The sequence below is a fragment of the Lissotriton helveticus genome, chromosome 1_1, assembly GCF_964261635.1.
Source record: "Lissotriton helveticus chromosome 1_1, aLisHel1.1, whole genome shotgun sequence".
Classification (NCBI taxonomy): Eukaryota; Metazoa; Chordata; class Amphibia; order Caudata; family Salamandridae; genus Lissotriton; species Lissotriton helveticus.
In genome coordinates this window covers 1,186,233,397-1,186,252,556 of record NC_136057.1, presented here as the reverse complement: position 1 = coordinate 1,186,252,556, position 19,160 = coordinate 1,186,233,397, and the positions used below count along the sequence as shown (strand labels likewise).

At 47.8% G+C, this 19,160-nt stretch overlaps 1 protein-coding gene across 1 annotated transcript in view; it reads right to left on the bottom strand.

The window, feature by feature from the left end:
* PMPCB (peptidase, mitochondrial processing subunit beta) overlaps positions 1 to 19,160 on the bottom strand; it is a 171,224-nt gene that overhangs the window by 77,134 nt on the left and 74,930 nt on the right. Inside the window, exon 8 of the mRNA XM_078679446.1 lies at positions 17,953 to 18,096. Within this exon, the coding sequence (XP_078535572.1) occupies positions 17,953 to 18,096 (144 nt within the window). The remainder of the gene's footprint in view (positions 1 to 17,952; positions 18,097 to 19,160) is intronic.

The window sequence follows — 19,160 nt, the reverse complement described above, 5'->3', positions numbered from 1 at the left end:
TAGGGTACTATAGAATACCCAACATGTGGGGGACCGGGAAGGGATGATGGGGGTGATATATGGTGAAGAGTTATGAAGTTGTAAACGGGAAGTGTCCTAAACATAACAAAATAGGCTCTGCATTGGAGGTAAAGCCTCAGTAGGGGCTAGTATCATTATCCAATGTCACTAACAGTCTCAGGTATTTTTACAGGCAGCGTGAACATATAGTTGAATCTTACATACATCTTCATCACTTGTATCTTGCCAAACATTGGGAGGTCTGGGTAGACCATTTAATAAAGCGCCACCATCCTCCACATGAGGACAAGTGTGCTGTTATGGATATTCCAAGTAAATATAGACTCAAAAATAACGTTTGACCTGAAAATTGTGACTACAAAAATGTTGGGGACAAAAATTTTGTAAGTATATAGGTTTTTTTTTCTTTTTACTGTTACTATACTATTGAAGATGTTCCAGTGATGTAGATTTTTTCGGGTTGTTGGGTTTATTGGGAAATTTGGTGGGTAGTTTTTGTTTAATTATAAATTAATGTTAATTGAGGTATATGTTTATTTGCATGGTAATTATTTTACATTGTTTGATTGTTATCTAGTTTACTTTTTTGATTAGGAATGTGTTTTAATTTTGGTTTGTGGGGTTTATTGGGTGTATTCAAAGGGTTAATTTTTTTAATGATAAATGTATTATTTGATAGATATTTGTGTGTTCATTTTGATAATACAATCAACAAAGGGAGGGACTTAGGGCTTTTTGAGAGGTCCAGCATACAGGCCCACAAAATTCAATCCAAAGAAAGGTATGCTGTTCCTCAATGGTTAGCATGATAAGTAACGAGAGATATATATATATATATATATATATATATATATATATATATATATATATATATATATAGGAATGCATCCCGGGAGGACAGTTATACCTGACACCTTAATCCAATAATGTGGGTCCGAGAGGAGAATTCCCTTCTTCTGAACTAGGGCCCTCACACACCCAGCCAGCTAGGTGTCATCATCGTTGGGCCTGCTCCTCGTTGGGATGGCGCTGCAATACCCAACGGGCACCCAATGAGGGGCTCTTTGGCGCAGATCTTTTGTTCCTTGCCATTTAGTGAGGTGTGAGGTGTGAGTGAAGGGCCTAGAGAGTGTAGGTGTGTGTGAAACCAAACCACTCCACAGCCCACATTTGCCTCCAATTGGGGAGCTCACTGTTTCTTTGCTGGCTACAGCACATACGCTACTTATACATAGACGAGTGCCATTCCACCTGAATGCTGTGAGCGCTGACACAGAGGGTCGTTATCTGTTCGTGTTGGGCTGACTACTGAGCCACACTGTACTACTTGTCAACATATATGTGCCGAATACAGACAGCCAGGAATTTTATCAAAACTTGCAGGCACAGATAAATTTGGTGGCGCTAGAATACATCTGTGTGGAAGGAAATTTCAACCTGTTACTTGACCCAAAATGTGACAGCACTGTGGACACCCCAAGTACCAAACCACGATCTCAGAATGCGTTGCGGGAACTTCGCGACACACACATTTTGATCGATGCCTGGTGTCAGCAACACCCCTACACATATTTCTCAGCCCAACACAACACTTGGACCCGCCTAGGCTACTGGCTCGTTATGCCCACGCTGTACAGCACCTTCCGCGTACCCTGTCAGACCACTCATCTGTACTCCTGCAGATCCACCTGCCGAGAGCAGCTGGAGTTGAGAGACAGAGTATGTTTCCCGGGATGGCGCTCCAAGAATACCTCTTCAGGTCGGACCGCTCTGCCATAGTGGAATAGTTTGAAATAAACAAAAGGACGGTAGAGTCTTGGGCCAACCTATGTGAAGCCTTCAAGGCCTATATGAGAGAAGTCTGAATATCTAAGCATACATGGATTTTGAAAGACTTATGAACTACCCTGTTCCGAATAAAGAAAGAACTATCTAAGATTGATTAAAACCAGGCACTCCACGGCTCACTGTTGCATTTACATCGCCGCACCTCCTTGCTAGCCGAGTTCTGCGAGGGCTGAGAGAGAAACACATTATCTGGTGTACCCTTGCTCGAATGCTGCAACCCCCAGTGGCTAATTTTACATAACCACCCTTCAGCATTCAGACGGCACCCATGTCACAGACACACTGGGTATCCAGAAAAAAAATACTTACCTACTACACGAAACTGTATACCTCCCGGGTAACAGATGACACTGCTGACAGAACACGTTACCTGGAAGAGATAGCTATTGCCTGGCTCAGCCCCGCACACCAACAGTTTCTCAGGGAACCCTTTTACAGTGGAGGAAACTATCCAAGCGATAGAAGCCATGGACAGCTCAAAGGCACCAGGCCTTGATAGGTTTTCGGGCAACTTTTATAAAACATACAAACATTTATTGGCACCACACTTACTGGAACTCTATCCGGAAGCACTGGAGGGGTGTATCCTCCCACCCACTTTCCATGAAGTGGTGATACTACTGCTCACTAAACCTGGAAAAGACCCACACCATTGCAGCACATAAAGGACGCTCTCATTGCTCAATTTTGACAACAAAATCTTGGCAAAAATGATATTGACCTGGCTCTACCTGTCTGATCTTGGCTCATCAATTTCAGATCTTGGCTCAGTGCTGTGATACCCAAAGGACAGACTATGAAAAGATCAGGATGAGCTCACAAACAGCAGCATTTACTTTCTAATGACAGGCATGCCAAAACCTGTAGCATAGATGGGAGCCATTTAGCTTAATATTATATTTTAATTACTCCTAGGTTTTCCTTCATTCTCATAAAAGCCGACAGCAAAAAACATTCTTGAAACAAACTCTTTGGTATCCCCATTATTTTGCAATGTATACAATGGGGTCTGTAACATGAGTCATGGTATTCCCCACCTGGCTGTACTGCAATGGAAGAAAACTGAGAGAGCTGCTTCTTTATAGCAGCTTCAACACATGCACTCACATTACTGCTTTCCCAAATATTTCTTTTGAACCAGTTAATACCAGTCAATATATTTGCAGTGCCGGGCTCAGGGCGAGGAGGTAGACATAGGGGGATGAACACAGGCTCACAACTCAAAATACATTACGATTGACTAGTCAAATACTTGCTTAAATGAAATAAGGAGTATTTATATATAAACAGAAAGGAAAATACGGCATTAACCAAGAATACACACAGTTCCCTGAGCTGAGGGCTCTAGATTTTGATAGGCGGTGCCTGAGTCCTATTCCCCTGCAGCTAGTGATTTAGGTTTTTCTGGTTACACTTCATTTGATATAGGTGACATTCAGCTTAAGCCCCACTAGTAGTCCACGTCTCAGGAGTCCCACATTGACTCTATTAAAGTAAAAAAGTGCTCCAGAGCTGAAGGGGCATATGGCAGGCAAGTCTCCTGGTGCGTCTTCCTTCTGTGCATGGGCTACAGCCTGATTTGCCAGGCATTAATCTTCATGGAGGCCCTACCTAGCATTCGGGGGTCACTGATTTTCCTCCATACATGGCCTACGGACAGGTTGGCGAGGCAGCAATCTTCAAGGCTTTACTTCATGGTAGTCATTCTCTGGCATACGGGGGGCCGAACTACACTCCAACCCGATGTAGGCCAAGGGTGAGTAAAACACACAGCAGCAGACCTTTGAATAAGTGTAAAACTAACTCCAATGACACAGGAAAGAAAAATGCCTATTCACTCCTACTGATCACTACATAGTATCTTGCCACCATAGCGCTCATGCTTTTTAACGCCTAGCAAACACAGGAGCCTTTCATTAGTATAAAGGAGTAGTGCTTTGGGTGGATCTCCTAGTTCAAACAGACTGCAATCCGTGAGACAGGCTTATGTTATGGCACAAACAGGTGATCTGTCTTTGTCCATGACAACAAAATTTGGCATCAGGGATCCAGACATCATTACAGTTGGGGCACACAGGACAGGGGTACATGTCCATCATCATCCAAACACATACGGGTAGGTCAGAAGAACAATTCAGAGTAGGAAGTTAGAGACTCATGGCACTATCAACAGGCTTCTACCATCAACAGTCTGCAACAATGAGATGGGCACACCGTCACTTTGTAGGGTATGATATGCAATATCCAAAAGTTCTGCTCTAAAAGTAGTCCATTGGTAAGTTGCATTGCAGCAACACAAGGAACCGTATTTCAAGATGGCCGCTGTTTTAGACCTGCACCTGAAACAGTCCTATTCTTTGAGGCCCCCCCCATCACATCCCTGAGAGACATATAGATCATGATGAGCGCACTAGATAGGCATTCATGCAGCACCTACAGGCAGAGAGGGAAAGTGCGTCTGCCCACGCACTTGCTTCAGATGTTGATTGTGCACAGGGGTGGTCTGTTCAAATCAACACAGCAGTAGACCTGCATGTACATCACGTCCACCTTTCTGTTGTAACAGTCCAAGTACCCTCATGTGCGCTATTTCAACAGTCGCTTAGTACTCCTGGATGTCTCCCACATGTTTGGCACATCTCACATCTAGCAATGACCCCCTAAGAAGCTGGAACCCAGAGGTGGTCCACAAATCATCCAAGAGCTCTAGATGAGAGCAGCCATTACAGGTGTAGCTTTGCACTGTCTCAAACCTAGGATGTTTTTTGTAGCAAGCGTAACAGATACACCTGGGAAACCTAGCAGCCAGATAGGGTACCAGACCAGACCTCTAGCTCAGCTGTTATTAAAGAGGACCCACATGCCTTGGGCTCCTTTGCAAGTCAGTCATCACCAAGCCCAAGCCCCACTCTTCCCACAAGGAAGATGGCCATTATAACACAGAGGCCTGATGGACTATGGTGTAGTAACAACCTGGAGCCCATGTAGGATAAGCCAAGATGTTTATTAATACAGCAGCCAGAGTATGGTTAGCTCTGGTCAACCAGCCATCCAAAATGCCCAACATAGAATCCACACTCATACCAATACTTGGAGGTAAATCCAAATGGGCAACCACTTCATACTGTCTTTAAAGGTACATCTCTAACCCAAACTCTAAGATACAAAACTATGAGGCCTGCATGTAAAGAGGGGAGGAATGCCTGCTTGAATCAGGTCTGCTTCATCCATTGCTCTAAATGTACTTGGATCACTGATGGCTTCTGCACACAAATCATATCTCGGTGGCTGTGGGTGCTTCCTGAGAAGGTTCGAGTCTTTAATTGTCAGGTTTTACATGATGTGTTTCTCCGAAAAGAGCAGTCATCTTGATCGACATCCAGGCCAAGTCCAGGAGTTTTTTTAAGTCACAAAATTGCCCAAAAGTCACACCATTACAAACAGAACTGCCTTTGAATAATGTGAATGTGTAAATGGCATAGAAATTCGAATTCAGCTTATAGAGGTGCTCCAAAAAGATGTCTCCATGTGGCCCTTGTTCAATAATACCAGAACGAAAAGTGCATCCCTGATATAAGAGAATACTACTACTACTGGAAGGGACACACAAAACCAAAGCAATAAATATGTTGCTAGCATAAAAAAATCCTAGTACAAACATGTAAGCCAAAAGAAACAAAAAAAGCAGCTAACATAATTACACAATTAGAATGTCATGTTTCTGTATCATGTTCTTCTCAGATTTGAGACCGACATTCTCAAACATAGTGCCATATACCGACAGACACACCCACGCACACACCACCCCACCTGAATACACATCCTCTGAACTGCCAGACACATTTGTGGATGGTGCACTGTGGAGAGGTAATGTCTGTTCCAGAAGAAACCACACCCAATTGTAAACAACCGAGGCTCCTGGTATTTTAGTATTAAATCTGTTTTATTGGCAGTATGCAGAAACAATGATTACAAACCAAGGAGACGCCTACAACCCAGTGGGCCGGCCAAAGAATGTGTTTTAGTGTAAATAGGTCAAGGAGGATGACAGTTCTGTAAATTTTACACACAGCAAGCCGCCTACACCCCAATAGGGCCGGCCGCGTCTTAAAAAATAAAGGGGGGAGGTGGGCCAACCAAGGTGTAATGTATCCACCCCCGTGCAGAAGAAAGGAGCCATGGCTGCCAACCACGCTCCAACCCTCCAACATCATCCGCCCTTCTGAGCACCGTGGGCAGTGGCCTCCGTGTTCCGAGAGTCAGTGCGCGCTAAAACATATTAGGCCAAAAGCACAAGGCCGAGCCGGATGCCCCGCCGGGGAGTCTGCGGCTATAATGCTGTCCAGGCCGGCCTCCTGGCTGGGCCCCTCAGAACATTCAATGCCGTTGCAGAGGCCTCCTCTTCCAAGAGCTAAGATACCTGAAACTAAAACAAGAACTCCCCATCCCAACCACCCCCTGAACCCAATGCCCCCCCCCCCCCCAGTAAACCCTTCCCCTTCCCCCCGGTTCCAGGTTCAGCCCCCTCAGTGTCCAAAGGGATACACTCTCCTATCGCTTCAACCCTCGGTTTGAGACAGACGCAGTAAACGCAGATATCTAGGACACGTGACCTCTCTAAATTCCATGGCTAAGAGGGATAGGAACGGCTGCCACAATTCTGCATATTTAGCACCCTCACCAGCTTTGACCAGGGACAGTTTTTCCATACCAAGAACCGCCCACAGGCGATGGAGCCACTCCATAAATGTGGAAATATGTGTGATGCGCCAGTGAGACAAGATGTTTTGTAAGGCAGATCCAATGGCCATGGCGATCAGTCGGCCCCTGCGGGACCTCAATGGGAATGTAATGGGATTAGGTAGCCCCAGTAGGACATAGGAGGGAAAGCGCGGAATTTCAGTACCTAAATGTGAGTCTACTTCATCCAAGACTGATTTCCAGTAGTCCTGGAGGTGGACGCAATCCCAAAGAAGATGGACCAGCGAGCCCCTCTCCCCGCACCCTCGCCAGCAGTTTGCCTCCCTTGTGCGATCTATCTCATGTAGCCTCTCTGGTGTGTAATACCAATATGATACTATTTTGGTAAGCGTGTCAGTCAATTCCATGTGGTAAGCGGAATGGCGCGCGCGATAGTAGATACCTTCCCATTCTTTAGTGCTGAGAGTACATCCCAGTTCTTTCTCCCAGCGAGCCCTACCAGAATTATAAACCAGGGAGTATCGATCCAAAATGATCGATCCAAGCATGCGATACAAGTCAGAAATGAGGTGTTTATCTGCGGTCCGTGTGAGCAGCCAGCGTTCAAAAGGCTGCAGGAGTCGGTCTGCCCCCTCTCGAACCTGACCACTAAGCGCCCAATGTCGAGCCTGAAAATACCGATGCCGTTCCGCTTCCGGCAGGCCGTAGTCCCGCTTGAAGGTCTCGAATGGTATGATCCCTTCCCTAGTATACAGGTGAAACAAAGATCTGCATCCCGCAGAGCGCCACTTCGCAAATGCCACCACGTCCAGTCCCGGGCTAAAATCCGGGTTCTCAAGCAAAGGCGTGAGCGGGGATGGAAAGGTGGTCAGCCCATGTTTGAGATTGGTGCTGTCCCACACCTCCATCGGCACCCTCGTGATGTGGGAGGCGTAGAGGTTTGGGGGTCTGTGTTGTTTGCAGAGAAAGGGCACCTCTTGGAGCGGACGGCCCGCTACGGCCTGATCTTGGAAGAGCCAATGTTTTTCAGACTCCCACCTGCTCCATTCGTCCAGGTTCCGCAGCTGGGCCGCCTGATAGTACAGGAACAAATCCGGGAGGTCCAACCCCCCCTTCTCAGGGGGCAACATTGCCAATCTGAGCTTCATTCGCGGTTTCCTGCCGTTCCAAATGAATTGGGCAAGTTCGGCCTGTGTCTGACGCAGCCAACCTTCTGGCGGGCATAATGGAATGGCCCGGAATATGTAAAGGATCTGCGGCAAAATCGTCATTTTTATGGCTGCTACCTTACCTAACCATGACAACGGGAGAGGTCTCCATCTTCCCAATTCACTGCGGACTAGGTGGCGCAAACGCGCATAGTTGATACGGATCGTGTCCTGCAGCGTGGGGGCCAACTGAATTCCTAGATATGGGACCGTCTCCTGTGCCCAGCGAAATGGAAAACGCTCTTGTAAGTGGGACCGGGTGTGCCCTTCCAAGGAGAGGTCCAATGCCACTGATTTAGACATATTGAATCCTGACACCCGGGAGAATGCATCCAGAGCCGTGATGCAGGCCGGTAGAGAGGTCCTAGGGGCGGATAGAGATAGAAGGACATCATCCGCGTAGAGGCTAATAGTGTGTATATCGGCCCCGAATTTAATTCCGCGTACCTCTGAGTCGAGGCGCATCGACTATGCTAATGGCTCCATATACAGGGCGAGGAAAAGGGGCGACAGAGGGCACCCCTGTCTCGTGCCTCGTTCGATCGGGAATCAGGGTGAAGTACAGCCATTGACCCTAACCGCCGCCGTAGGGCAGGAATAGCAGTTAAGGACCCACATGCCAAATTTGTCGCGTGCGAAATTTGCCGCCCAGCCCCGCCTTCACCAACACCTGCTCCAAGTAGGGCCAGTGGACGCGGTCTTACGCCTTTTCGGCATCGATTGCGAGCATCATATATTCGCCGGCCGTCCGCGAGGCCTTCTCTATGAGGTGTAGCGCCCTCTTGGTATTGTCCACAGTTTGGCGTTCGGGGATGAACCCCGCCTGGTCGGGGTCTATCAAACCAGGCATCAGTGGCGCAAGCTGGGCTGCAAGCTGGGCTGCAAGCTGGGCTGCAAGAATGCTAGTGTAAAGCTTGAGGTCCACATTGAGGAGGGATATAGGGCGATATGCTTCGCATCTGGCGTGGTCTTTCCCCGGTTTGGGGATGACCGAGATGGTGGCGTCCAGTAGATCTCTCTGGATCACTCCGGGATCAGCGAAGGATTTAAAAAGGGCGGTCAGTAGTAGCGACACTTGAGCACAGAACGTCTTATAAAAGACAGCCGAGAAGCCATCCGGGCCCGGCGCTTTTACCGGCTTGAGACGTGAGATAGCCGTGATCACCTCTTCCGGTCGGATAGGCCGGTCTAATAGTTCCGCTTGCTCCGAAGTTAGCGAGGGGAGGGGGATCGACGTCAAGAACCTCTCACCCTCAGCAAGGTCCAACGATGACCCTGTATAGAGGGAGGTGTAGAAAGCGCTAAAAGCCGCGTCTTCCGTAACCACCCTCCCGTTCGGTGTAACGATCTCCGTTACTGTATGTCTTTGTCGCGCCTCCCGGAGCGCACGTCCTAGCAGTCGCCCACATCTATCTCCCCCTGTATAGTACATGTGTTGCACCCGTAACGCCGCGTGCTCCGCCCGGTCTATGTCAAGAGCCGCTAATTGCTGCCGTACCTGCTTCAGTTGTCTCCATATCCGTGGTGACCCAGTACGTTGGTGCATATGTTCTAATTCCTGCGTCCTTTGCGAGAGCTCGTCTCTCTTACGCGCCCGTTCCGCATTCTCGGCTGCCGACCCCGCGATAAACTCGCCGTGTAGTACCGCTTTAAGCGCCGCCCAGTGTGTGGCTAAGGATGTGTCTTCCGTGTTGTTGTGTGTTAGGTAGTCCTTGATGACGCCTCGAATCTTTCCACCACGTCTACTCGGTGGAGTAGTGTGTCTCGCAGTCTCCAGCATCGTGTAGCTCGTGTCATTGGAGGAAAGGAGAATACCGCTACCATGGGTGAATGATCTGACAGGGCCGCAGCGCCTATTTTGACCTCAGTGGCGAGTGCGTGCAAGGAAGAGGAAGCCGGGAAATAGTCTAAGCGCGCGTAGGTCTTGTGAGCGTTAAGAGTAGTATGTGTACCCCCGTATGCCTGGGTGAAAGCTGCGCCATAGATCCACCATACCCATGTCTCCCATTCTAGCCAATCCCTCATCTGAGTGTGTCCCCGCCTGAGAGGAGCGCTGGCCCAACCTGTCCTGGAGAGTGTCCATCACTAGATTCAAGTCCTCACCCACCAGAATATGTCGGTCGGGGGAAGTGGCTACTTCAGTAAGGGCTGAGTGAAAGAACTTCCCCTGGCCTTCGTTAGGGGCATATATAGTACAAATCGAACTCCCCCCCCCCCCCCCCCTAAGGGAGAATCTGTAGGATAATAACCTCCCCTTTACCTCCACACCCTTCTGCAGGACTTTCCCTCTGAAGCGTTGGGCCACCAGAATCGCCACCCCTGCAGTTTTAGTGGAAGCCGAAGAAAAAAATTGGTGCGGAAAGCAACGGGATCGCATCCTAGAGCAATCCTTCTGCAGCAGGTGGGTTACCTGCAGGAGGCAGATATCAGCCTTAGAGGCCTCTAGAAGGGAGAGGACGGCTTTCCGTTTCACCGGATTGTTAAGTCCTCGCACATTAAGTGTGAGGATTCGTAATTCAGTAGCAGGCATAATTCACAATGCGGGCGGGGACCCCCCCCAACCAGGTGTTGCATGGCGCTAATCGGAGCCCTCTCCCAGAGTGCAGGCCCCTTCTTGGGGAGAACCCAGTACCAAGATCCGTGCCGACAAAAGGGGGGGAATCTCTGCGTGAGTTGTGAGGAACCCCTGAACCTGGAACCCCCCCTCCCAACCCCGACCCCCCACCCCAACAGGATCCCCTGCAAGGAAAACAAAGAATATCCAACATTTCAAAACATACTTATTGTCCATCATCCGAAGGAGATTGGTAGAGCACAGAAGTGGGGTATATTACTCACAGCTTAGAAGCCATCCCTCCCGCCGACAGCAGGAACCAAGAAACAGACCTTAGGGCCCATGCGGCCGTTCAGACCACCAGGAGTTCAGCTAGGCAGAGAGAGCCCATTGCCCATCCCGAATCACTGCCACAGGAGGCTACTGGACTCTTCTTCGCCTGGTCTGTTGACGCCTCCGTGGTCTGCCATCTTCGGGTTCAGTAGAGGGCACATCCTCGTCAGGGCTTTCTTCCGGGGGGTCTATTCCCAGCAGCCGACATGCTTCCTTTAGAGAGCGGAGTTGGTGGAGCTTGTTGTCCTTCTTGAATATTAGGCAGAACGGTGACCCCAATTGTAAGAGATGCCATATTGTTGTAAATAGGTCGTGACTGGTCGAAAGGTCCTGCGCTTTTGTAGAGTGAGTGCTGACAGGTCCTGATAGAGCAAAGGAGATTGGCCTTTAAAAGACAGGGGATGTTGTTGCCTTGCCTTCTGTAAAATATCCTCTTTGGTGCGAAAGTCCTGCACACAGGCCAAGATGTCCGGGGGGGCGCCGACACCGATCTCGGGGGGCCCACTCTGTGGACCCTGTCGATCCTGAGTTCCGTGCCCGCGGGGCGTCCCAAGATATTGTTGAAGAGATCACAGGTAAAGCTGAGCAGGTCCCTGGTGTCCTCCGTGGACGTAACACCTCTAATACGGACGTTGTGGCGGCGGGAGGGGTTTTCCAAGTCCCCCATGTGTGATTGTAGGTCAACTTGTTGGTCATGTATCCTCACTATTTCTTGCCTCAGTGCTTCTATCTCGGTTTCCCGACTGTCACTCTAGGTCTCAAGGTCCGCTACACGTTCCCCTATGCCGTCTACATCCCTTCTCACCACCTTTATTTCCTCCGCAAACTTCTTTTGTAGGGTGTGGATGTCATTCTGTAGCGTGGTAAAGAGAGATTCCAGGAAGGCCTTAGTGATAGGTTCTGACCCCTCCGCCTGCCTCCCAGAGGCCTGTGATGCATTCGCCGCCATTTCTTTGGCCTGTTGATTCTCCTGCGCCTTCTCGAAAAGTTCTTTGACCGTCTTGTCCTTCCGGCCCCTCGTCATGGACATAACGGCCCAGCACGGCTACCAAGGGTGCTAACTGGGCCCGGCAAGGCCCCGAACCACGCGGCCAGCACCACCGGAAGGCCTCTATTTCCAGGTTGGCGCACCCCTCTCTCACACGCCTTCGGGCCATACCGGGTCAGTGGCGCGTGCACCTCCGCACTTTTCCGTGGCACGCTGTAGGGTCCGCCTCCCAAGAGAGCGTCTCGGTCTCCACCGTGCAGGTCAGCGTTCCCTCGCTCTATCTCTCGAGCGTCCAGAGGAGCGGCATGTGCGTCCTGTCACTGGCACTTGCGTTATGGGTTCAGGCCACTGACCCCGAGTTCTGGTCAACGGGCTGTCGGGTCCACGTCGCCCTCAGTGGTGCGCCTCCCCCCCCGCGCCTTCTCTGTTGCTTCCAGGAGTCCGGAGGCCTCGGGGTTTCCCCACCAGTGCGCCGGTGTAGCCCGCGCCCGCTTCCGATGCCCACTGCAAACAGTTCACTTTAACGGGCGTAGCACTCCCAGGGTCCTGCCGCGATGCAGGCTCCCCTGCTGATGCAGTCCGCGTCCTGAAGGCTCCCCCGTTGCTCCTTGCTTCCTGAGGCCCCGTCCCAAGATGGCGGCACGCCTCCTCACCACTCTGCCCTGCCAGTCACACTCATTAGCCCCATGCAGTGCCCCAGGTTGCCAGTGTCCTCTCAGGTGCCCCACCCGCCCGTGCCTCCTCACCACTGCACTCTGCCCTGTGGTTACTCACAGGTCTGCCGAGCCGGGGCTCAGGAGCTCTTCACCGCCGCCCCTCCACAAAATGGCGGCTCCGTCCACGTTCAGCGACTTTCCAGCTTCTCACCTGTCTATCTTCGCCGTCAGAGCCATCACACGCCACCTCCGATGCCGTGGGGGCACGCGCCAGCCGAGGCCGCCTCTCCGTTCAGCACCCTCCCCACAGCACCACACACCACTCCCGCGGCCTTCCACTGCCGCCAGCTGCTCTGGGTCTCCGGCCGCTCCTGGGTGCGGACGGCCTCCGGGATGTCACAGTCGCCAGCTATGGGTGCTGCTGGGGGTTATGTAGGGGAGTCTGCCGTTCAGGCCGACCGATCGCTGTATTACCGGCCTCTAGGCCCGTGCTATGTAGTGCTGTCGGCAGGAGCTCCGGACAGACGCGTCTGATCACGCCGCCATCTTGGCCACGCCCCACCGCTCCTGGTATTTTAGAAACTAGATTAAGTTAATGCATGTTTTTATCCCAAAGGGCATGGAGGTAGCACATCGAAATGCTATATTTACTTACACTGTGGCACCCTGCCAAGAGAATTACATAGCAGCCACATTTTACAACTGAAAAACAGATGGAAATATTAACTACAGAAGACATCAGCTCTAGAACGCCTAAGTTGTTTTAAATGGTGGTTATTTTTAATTATGTGGCTAGTTATTTACCTGTTAATATGTATACAATGCAACGTTCAAATACAAGCAAATCAACAGTTTGTTTGAAATCCTTTGCAAACAAGTAAACATAATAGCAGTATATCACAATCTCCGTTTTTTTTATTTTTATTTCCATTGAAGCCTAGACAGTGCATGCGCTGCCTCTTCAAGGCATTTTGTATGCAGTCTTTGAGCTTACAGCCCTCACATTGCTTTTATTTGTTATACTGAGTGTCATTTGTAAATCCTTGTTTGTATGTGGTCAGTCTCTTGTAAATGTCCCTCCTTTTCGTTTGTTGTTCCCTCCCACAGAGCTAGGCCCAATTACTTGTAGCCTTACACTTTTTTCTAGAAGGTTCTTTTTCTGCACTATGTATTTCTTTACTTTCTGCAAGTGTTTCTGAAAGCCTTGCCTTTGTTTGTGTGTCGTCTGTAAAGCCTCAAAACCTTTTGTTATTGTTATTTTGTTTTCTGTATGCAACTGCAAGGCAGCATGTATTGGGTTTTTAAAGCTATTTTTTAAATATTTCTTTATTTTCTGTTTGCAGCATGCCTGCCTTATATTCTTTCTGTAGGCAACTATTTATTTATGTTCTGTGTTTGTGTGTCACCCATAAAGCTTTACCACATCTTGTTTTTCTCAGAACAGCAGAGTTTATACTAACAGGGTCATAAATCCCAAAGTGCTGTGTGAGTGAGAAGTTGCAGCCATCTGTTTTGTGTCATGCCGGGAGATGTGCTGGCCGGTGGGAGGAAAGCACAATCATGATGCATTTTTAGGTTTCGCCCTGGCCGTAGCACTGCGTAAGCAGTGCCCCGCCCAGGGCAAAATCTTATGTCCTACATATGGGGCTTTGGTCCCGCCTCTGTCTTCCATTGGCTAGCTCCATAAATGGAGGCTAGCCATTGGAAGAGATTGGCTGTCAATCACGCTTTCCCTGTGAAAACGCGATTCGGGGGCGTTTCCGTGTGTTTTTTAAGTCCCGCCATCTCCTCTTCCCATTGGCTGGAATTTTACCTTCCAGCCAATGGGAAGGGGAGAGCACGAAAAACACGCCCCCGAATCTGCCGGCCGGGACACCCCCGTGACGTCATTCCCCGGGCTGCGCTGTGATTGGCTGCCGGCCCGGGACCTGACTTGTTGTCTTGGCGTGTACAGGGAGTATGAACAAGACACGCCTCGTTTCTCCTTTGCTTTCCTTTTCTCCGTAAATAAATCTTCACCGTTTTACAATGCCGAAGCTTCTGAAGCCCATCTGGTTTCTAATTCTTGTTTTACCCTGTGTTTGGTAGTTTCGCTGTGAAGTAGTCACAGAACCGAGCACCCGTTGCCCAAATGCAGCACTTCAAATGTTGTGTTATGAAAATGGTAGAGTGGCTATTTTAATCGTCCGTTGTGTTTTTTTTTAAATATATGTATTGGGCACAGCGCATGACGCTATTAGGCGGGATTGCGCGGGATTGCGCGGGGGGGGGTGCCACTGTGAAGAGGGTGGGAGTGGGAAACGGGGTGGATTCCTCTCCACCTGTGACAGCTCGGGGTTGAGGGGCGTTGATGTTTGCCGTTTCCTTTTTTTGTTTCACGCCGGCCGCCTGACGGGAGGATCTCGAGAGGCAGCATCGAGCGAGAGGACGGAGGCCTCCAGGGCCCGGTAAGTGGACTCCAGTGCCGCATCCCACTGTGTTACTGCACCTCTCCCCCTTCCCAAAATTATCCTTTTTTAATCTCATTCCCTCCAGCACGTACTCTCTGCTGTCTTCGAATCAGTATGGTATTTGTGTTTTTCTTTCTCCACTGTTGCAGGTTCCGTGTATTTGTCTTTTGCTTTCCGTTCCTCTTAATGTCGTACCTCATTTCCCCTCCTGTTTTTCATCTCGCTCTTTAATACCTCTGTCTCAGTCCACTTTATTTCGCATCACAATTCCTTTCTTTGCCTTGTCTGGTTTCTTTCACTAATTCTGGTGCTTGCCCGCTCCTTTAACACTTTCGCTCTTGCCTCCCCAATCTTTCTTGTGTCCTATTCTATGCTTAATCATGTTACCTCGCTCTCATTTCCCTTTCCTTCTCTTTTGTCTCGTGCCTGCTCCATTCTCTCCCCTCTTCCTAGTACTGCTTCTTCACCTTCTCTCCCTTCAGATCCCTCTTCACAGTGTTGTAAACGTATGCAGGAGCCACTTCCAGCACTTACCCATCTTTCACTCGCGTTCACACGTGAAGTTTGTAGTACTTTTTCTGTGCGGAAACGCGGTAGTAGTGATACAGAGAAGTAGCTACTGTGTTGTGCTCGGATCTGGGTTTCTTCAGTGTGTTTGCTGATGAATGGAATGTAAAACACAAAAAAAGACCGAGCAAAACGTGTTCGTTCTTGTTGCTGCCATTAGCTCAAGTACATGTTTTTATAAGTGATATCTCAGGCATTACTCTATTTGTATTTAAGACTACAGTTCTCGAAAAAACACATAAAATGGACTTCGATGGTTATTTTCCCTGTTTATTAAGTGGTGAAGTTTGTTTTACTATGAAATCAATGGGAATAAGGAATGCATTGTAATGATATTTGAATGAGATCGGTTTCCTCAGAATGTTTTTTTAAAACTTATTTTTAGAACACATTCTCATTTGTGATGGTCCATGTGAAATGTGGCGGCCTGGGAGGTGAAGTCAGTTTCCCAGGACTTAAGCATCTAGACAGACGGTTAGCGGGGCTGGGACTGGTGCCAAAGAACTCTTGACCCGTGGTGTTGTCTCAAGATGTTGTACTGGTAGTGTACGGTGGATGTTTAATCCAGTAACTGCTTGGAGCGCATCACGTCGAAGGGGCTTCAAACCGTTCGCCCACCACTTCACATATAGCTTTTTTAATGAATCCACTTTGAAAAAAATACAAGAAAATCACAAAATGCATATAGTTTTGAATTTCAGGTAGAAATACTAATTGGACTATTGGATTAATCGGTGTTTTGTATTAAAGGAAAATTAATTTCTTAATAAAGTCAGTGTGTTGTTCAGATGACGAAGCCAGTTCTTCGCCACCCTAACTGTGTCCATGAATTCGGTGGTGTATTCAGGGGAGATGCTGTTCACTGTCAAACAGGTTGACCTATCTGCCCCAGTTAGTGAAATTGTGTGCTCCTGGGCAATTCTGCTTATCACTGCTGTGCCTCTGTTCTCATAAGATATAAAACCTGGGATGCTGAGATCTATAGTCTATTTCAATTATAGAGTTTTATAGCAAATAAAGGTTATGCATGTACATGTTTGTGAGAACTCCGTTCTTTGGATTTTTCAAGTGTCTCATCGGTTTGTGATGCTGTATCACTGGGAAGATAAAGGGATTTTAAGCAACCAACCAAAGGCACTCTTTGGGTTATTCTTTTATTATTAATAGAGACATAAAGCAGATGAACATGCAATTAGAGAATTGTGATGTTGGATCATAATAAATACTTTGTTTTGAAAAACGTGTGTAATCTGTAGGCCATTGTGTGTGATTTAGCTGATAATTTAACTTGTCTCTGGGAAAATCCCATTAATACATATAAAATAGGATGGTTCTCATAAAAAGGATGTCCTGCTGGTCCATATATTATTTTACCATTCATAAAATATCTAGCAAATATTTAGAAAAATGCTTGATAGGTATATCTGAACATTAATCAACTCTGTAGAGGCTAAAGGAACTTTTTATTGGACCATCACAAGTGATATATGAACGTTATATGTTTGTTTTAAGCTTTCCGAACCCTCAGGACCCTATTTCTGATATGAAGCAGCAGAGTGTTCCTGATGATTTGGACAGTTCAGTGAACACTAGGGAATGCAGAGGCAAGAGTCTGACCGAGATTGTAGACTAAGGGGACAGAGGGCAGCTCACAGCTAAAAACCAGGTCTGCTAAATGGGTCCTGGTTCCGCAGTAGGTTAACTTAACTGCAGAGCCACAAAAGCCAGTTCTTATGCTTTTGGAAGTTATAATCCCTACTAAAAACCAACACATAAATACAAAATTTGTCATTTACAATGCCAATTGCTCTAACTTTTCCAAAGGCGAAACCATTGCATTGTAAATATTTAGTGCGACTGCAATTACAGCAAAGCAGTCTTTCAGAGCAGTTTGCAGAGCCTTCGGGTGTCCTGCACTAGACAAAAGACCTCATTCAAAAAGCACCGCCCTGCCCCCACCATCCAATGTGTCCCCTCTGTTTTTATTCTATAGCTGGGTAAAATAGCTCAGTGGCCTCAGTGCCTGCAGCAGATTGCACTAAATCTGGATGTTTCTGACTTCGCCCTTTATCCATTAGCTGGCTGTATTGATTTAGAGAATTTAGAGCCAAAATTGCACAAAAACACCAAAAAGCTTCTTATTTTTTATTTTTTTGGGTGCTAACCACTATTAACCACATGTTGACTAACACCTACCCTCCTGCTATCCCGTTCCGCCCCCTGCCCCCATTGGATTGGTAAAGCCAATAGCTCACCCATGGGCAAGACCTATTGGCTTTGCCAATTTCACACAATTCAGCAGACAAACTGCAGCACTGAAGAACATCGTGAAAAAGCCATGAGGACAGCAGTGTGCAGGCTGAGTCTCTATTCATAGTTTCCTGTGCTGGAAAAAAGTTATCATTTTACATTACTTGAAGCCCGAAAAGGTAAATGGCAGGTTCATTCCTCAGAAGTCTGAGGCCTCTTTAGGCTAAAAAATAATAACCAGCTATGTTTTATTCATCAACACTGTGTATATAAGCCTCCACCAGCATTAAAGACCTCCCCTATTCTGCACTCTAAAGAAATTGCCTTCTTTGTAAAAGTCAAATTAGGGCAAGGGGAAACATATCTGTCAACTCACCACGCCTCCACCAAAGGAACGATCCCAGTTGCCAATCAGAGTATTTGCAACCATAAGCGGAAAAGTGTCTGGATGAGACCAGCCAACTGCTTCAACAGCTATTGCAATGTGCGCCAGCGGCATTTTGTCATCTCTCACACGGATCTGATGAAGATAAAAAACAGAATTCCATAAAAGAATGGCATAAATGGTCGTTATAACTTACAAATCAAATGTATCAGCTTGGCTGGTAGAGAGCAGGTGGATGCACACTGTTTGATAAAATCACAGAATCCAGATGGTTTTAATATGGCTCGTACAAGCAGTGCTTGCACAACAGTCTCCCCATACGCCTCCTACAACCCCTTTTTCCAGTTCCTCATGCATGAAGCCCCCTTTAGACCTACTTTTCTTCCTGGAGGCATTTAGAAGATACCACAGGGTCTCTCATGCTGAAGTATGCTGCATAAAGGTGCTATTCCATAAGCGCATCTTCTGTTTGGACCACACACTTCATCTTCTTCCAGTAAATATTCTACAAAGTCCACCATGACTGCAACATCCACAATAAATTCACCCCATCCATCTTGCAATTACCCCAGATGACAGTACTTACCTTCATGCTGATCAATGCCCACCCCATTACTGCAAGATATTTTATATTTATCTGCATTTATTAGAGCTTGCACCAATCAAAATACCTTGAAGCAAATAATCAAGATTCAAAGTAATGGGAAATACTGAATAGTGAGCAGAAGTTTTCACCTCTTTTTGGAGGTGAACAAAAAGAAGAGTGGCAAAAGTATGTCCAGAACGGAGTAAAAAAAACTGAAAGCAAGAAGCCAATCAATGCAAGTAATGGACACAAGAGAAAGCAGTATAAAATGAGTATACAGACAGTGATGATAATGGCACTACTACCCCAAATCCTGTCATACAGACCAGGTCTCTCCAGCCTTCAAACCACTACATATCTAAACTACACCACCTAATTTCATACGGGGAGAGAGGGGGGTTAAGAAACCAGGCATGGCAAGGACAGGAGTCTGTTTGCCAGTAGAATAAGGGAGCTTAGGCGTAACCCACCTTACCAACTACTACCTCCCAGCTGGGATATATGGTCACCAAAAAACACTGGTATTTCAACTATCATGGACTAGCAAGGATCCATATATGGAAAATACCCTGGCTCCCCAAAAAACAGAAACCACTGGGCCGCTACATCTTTC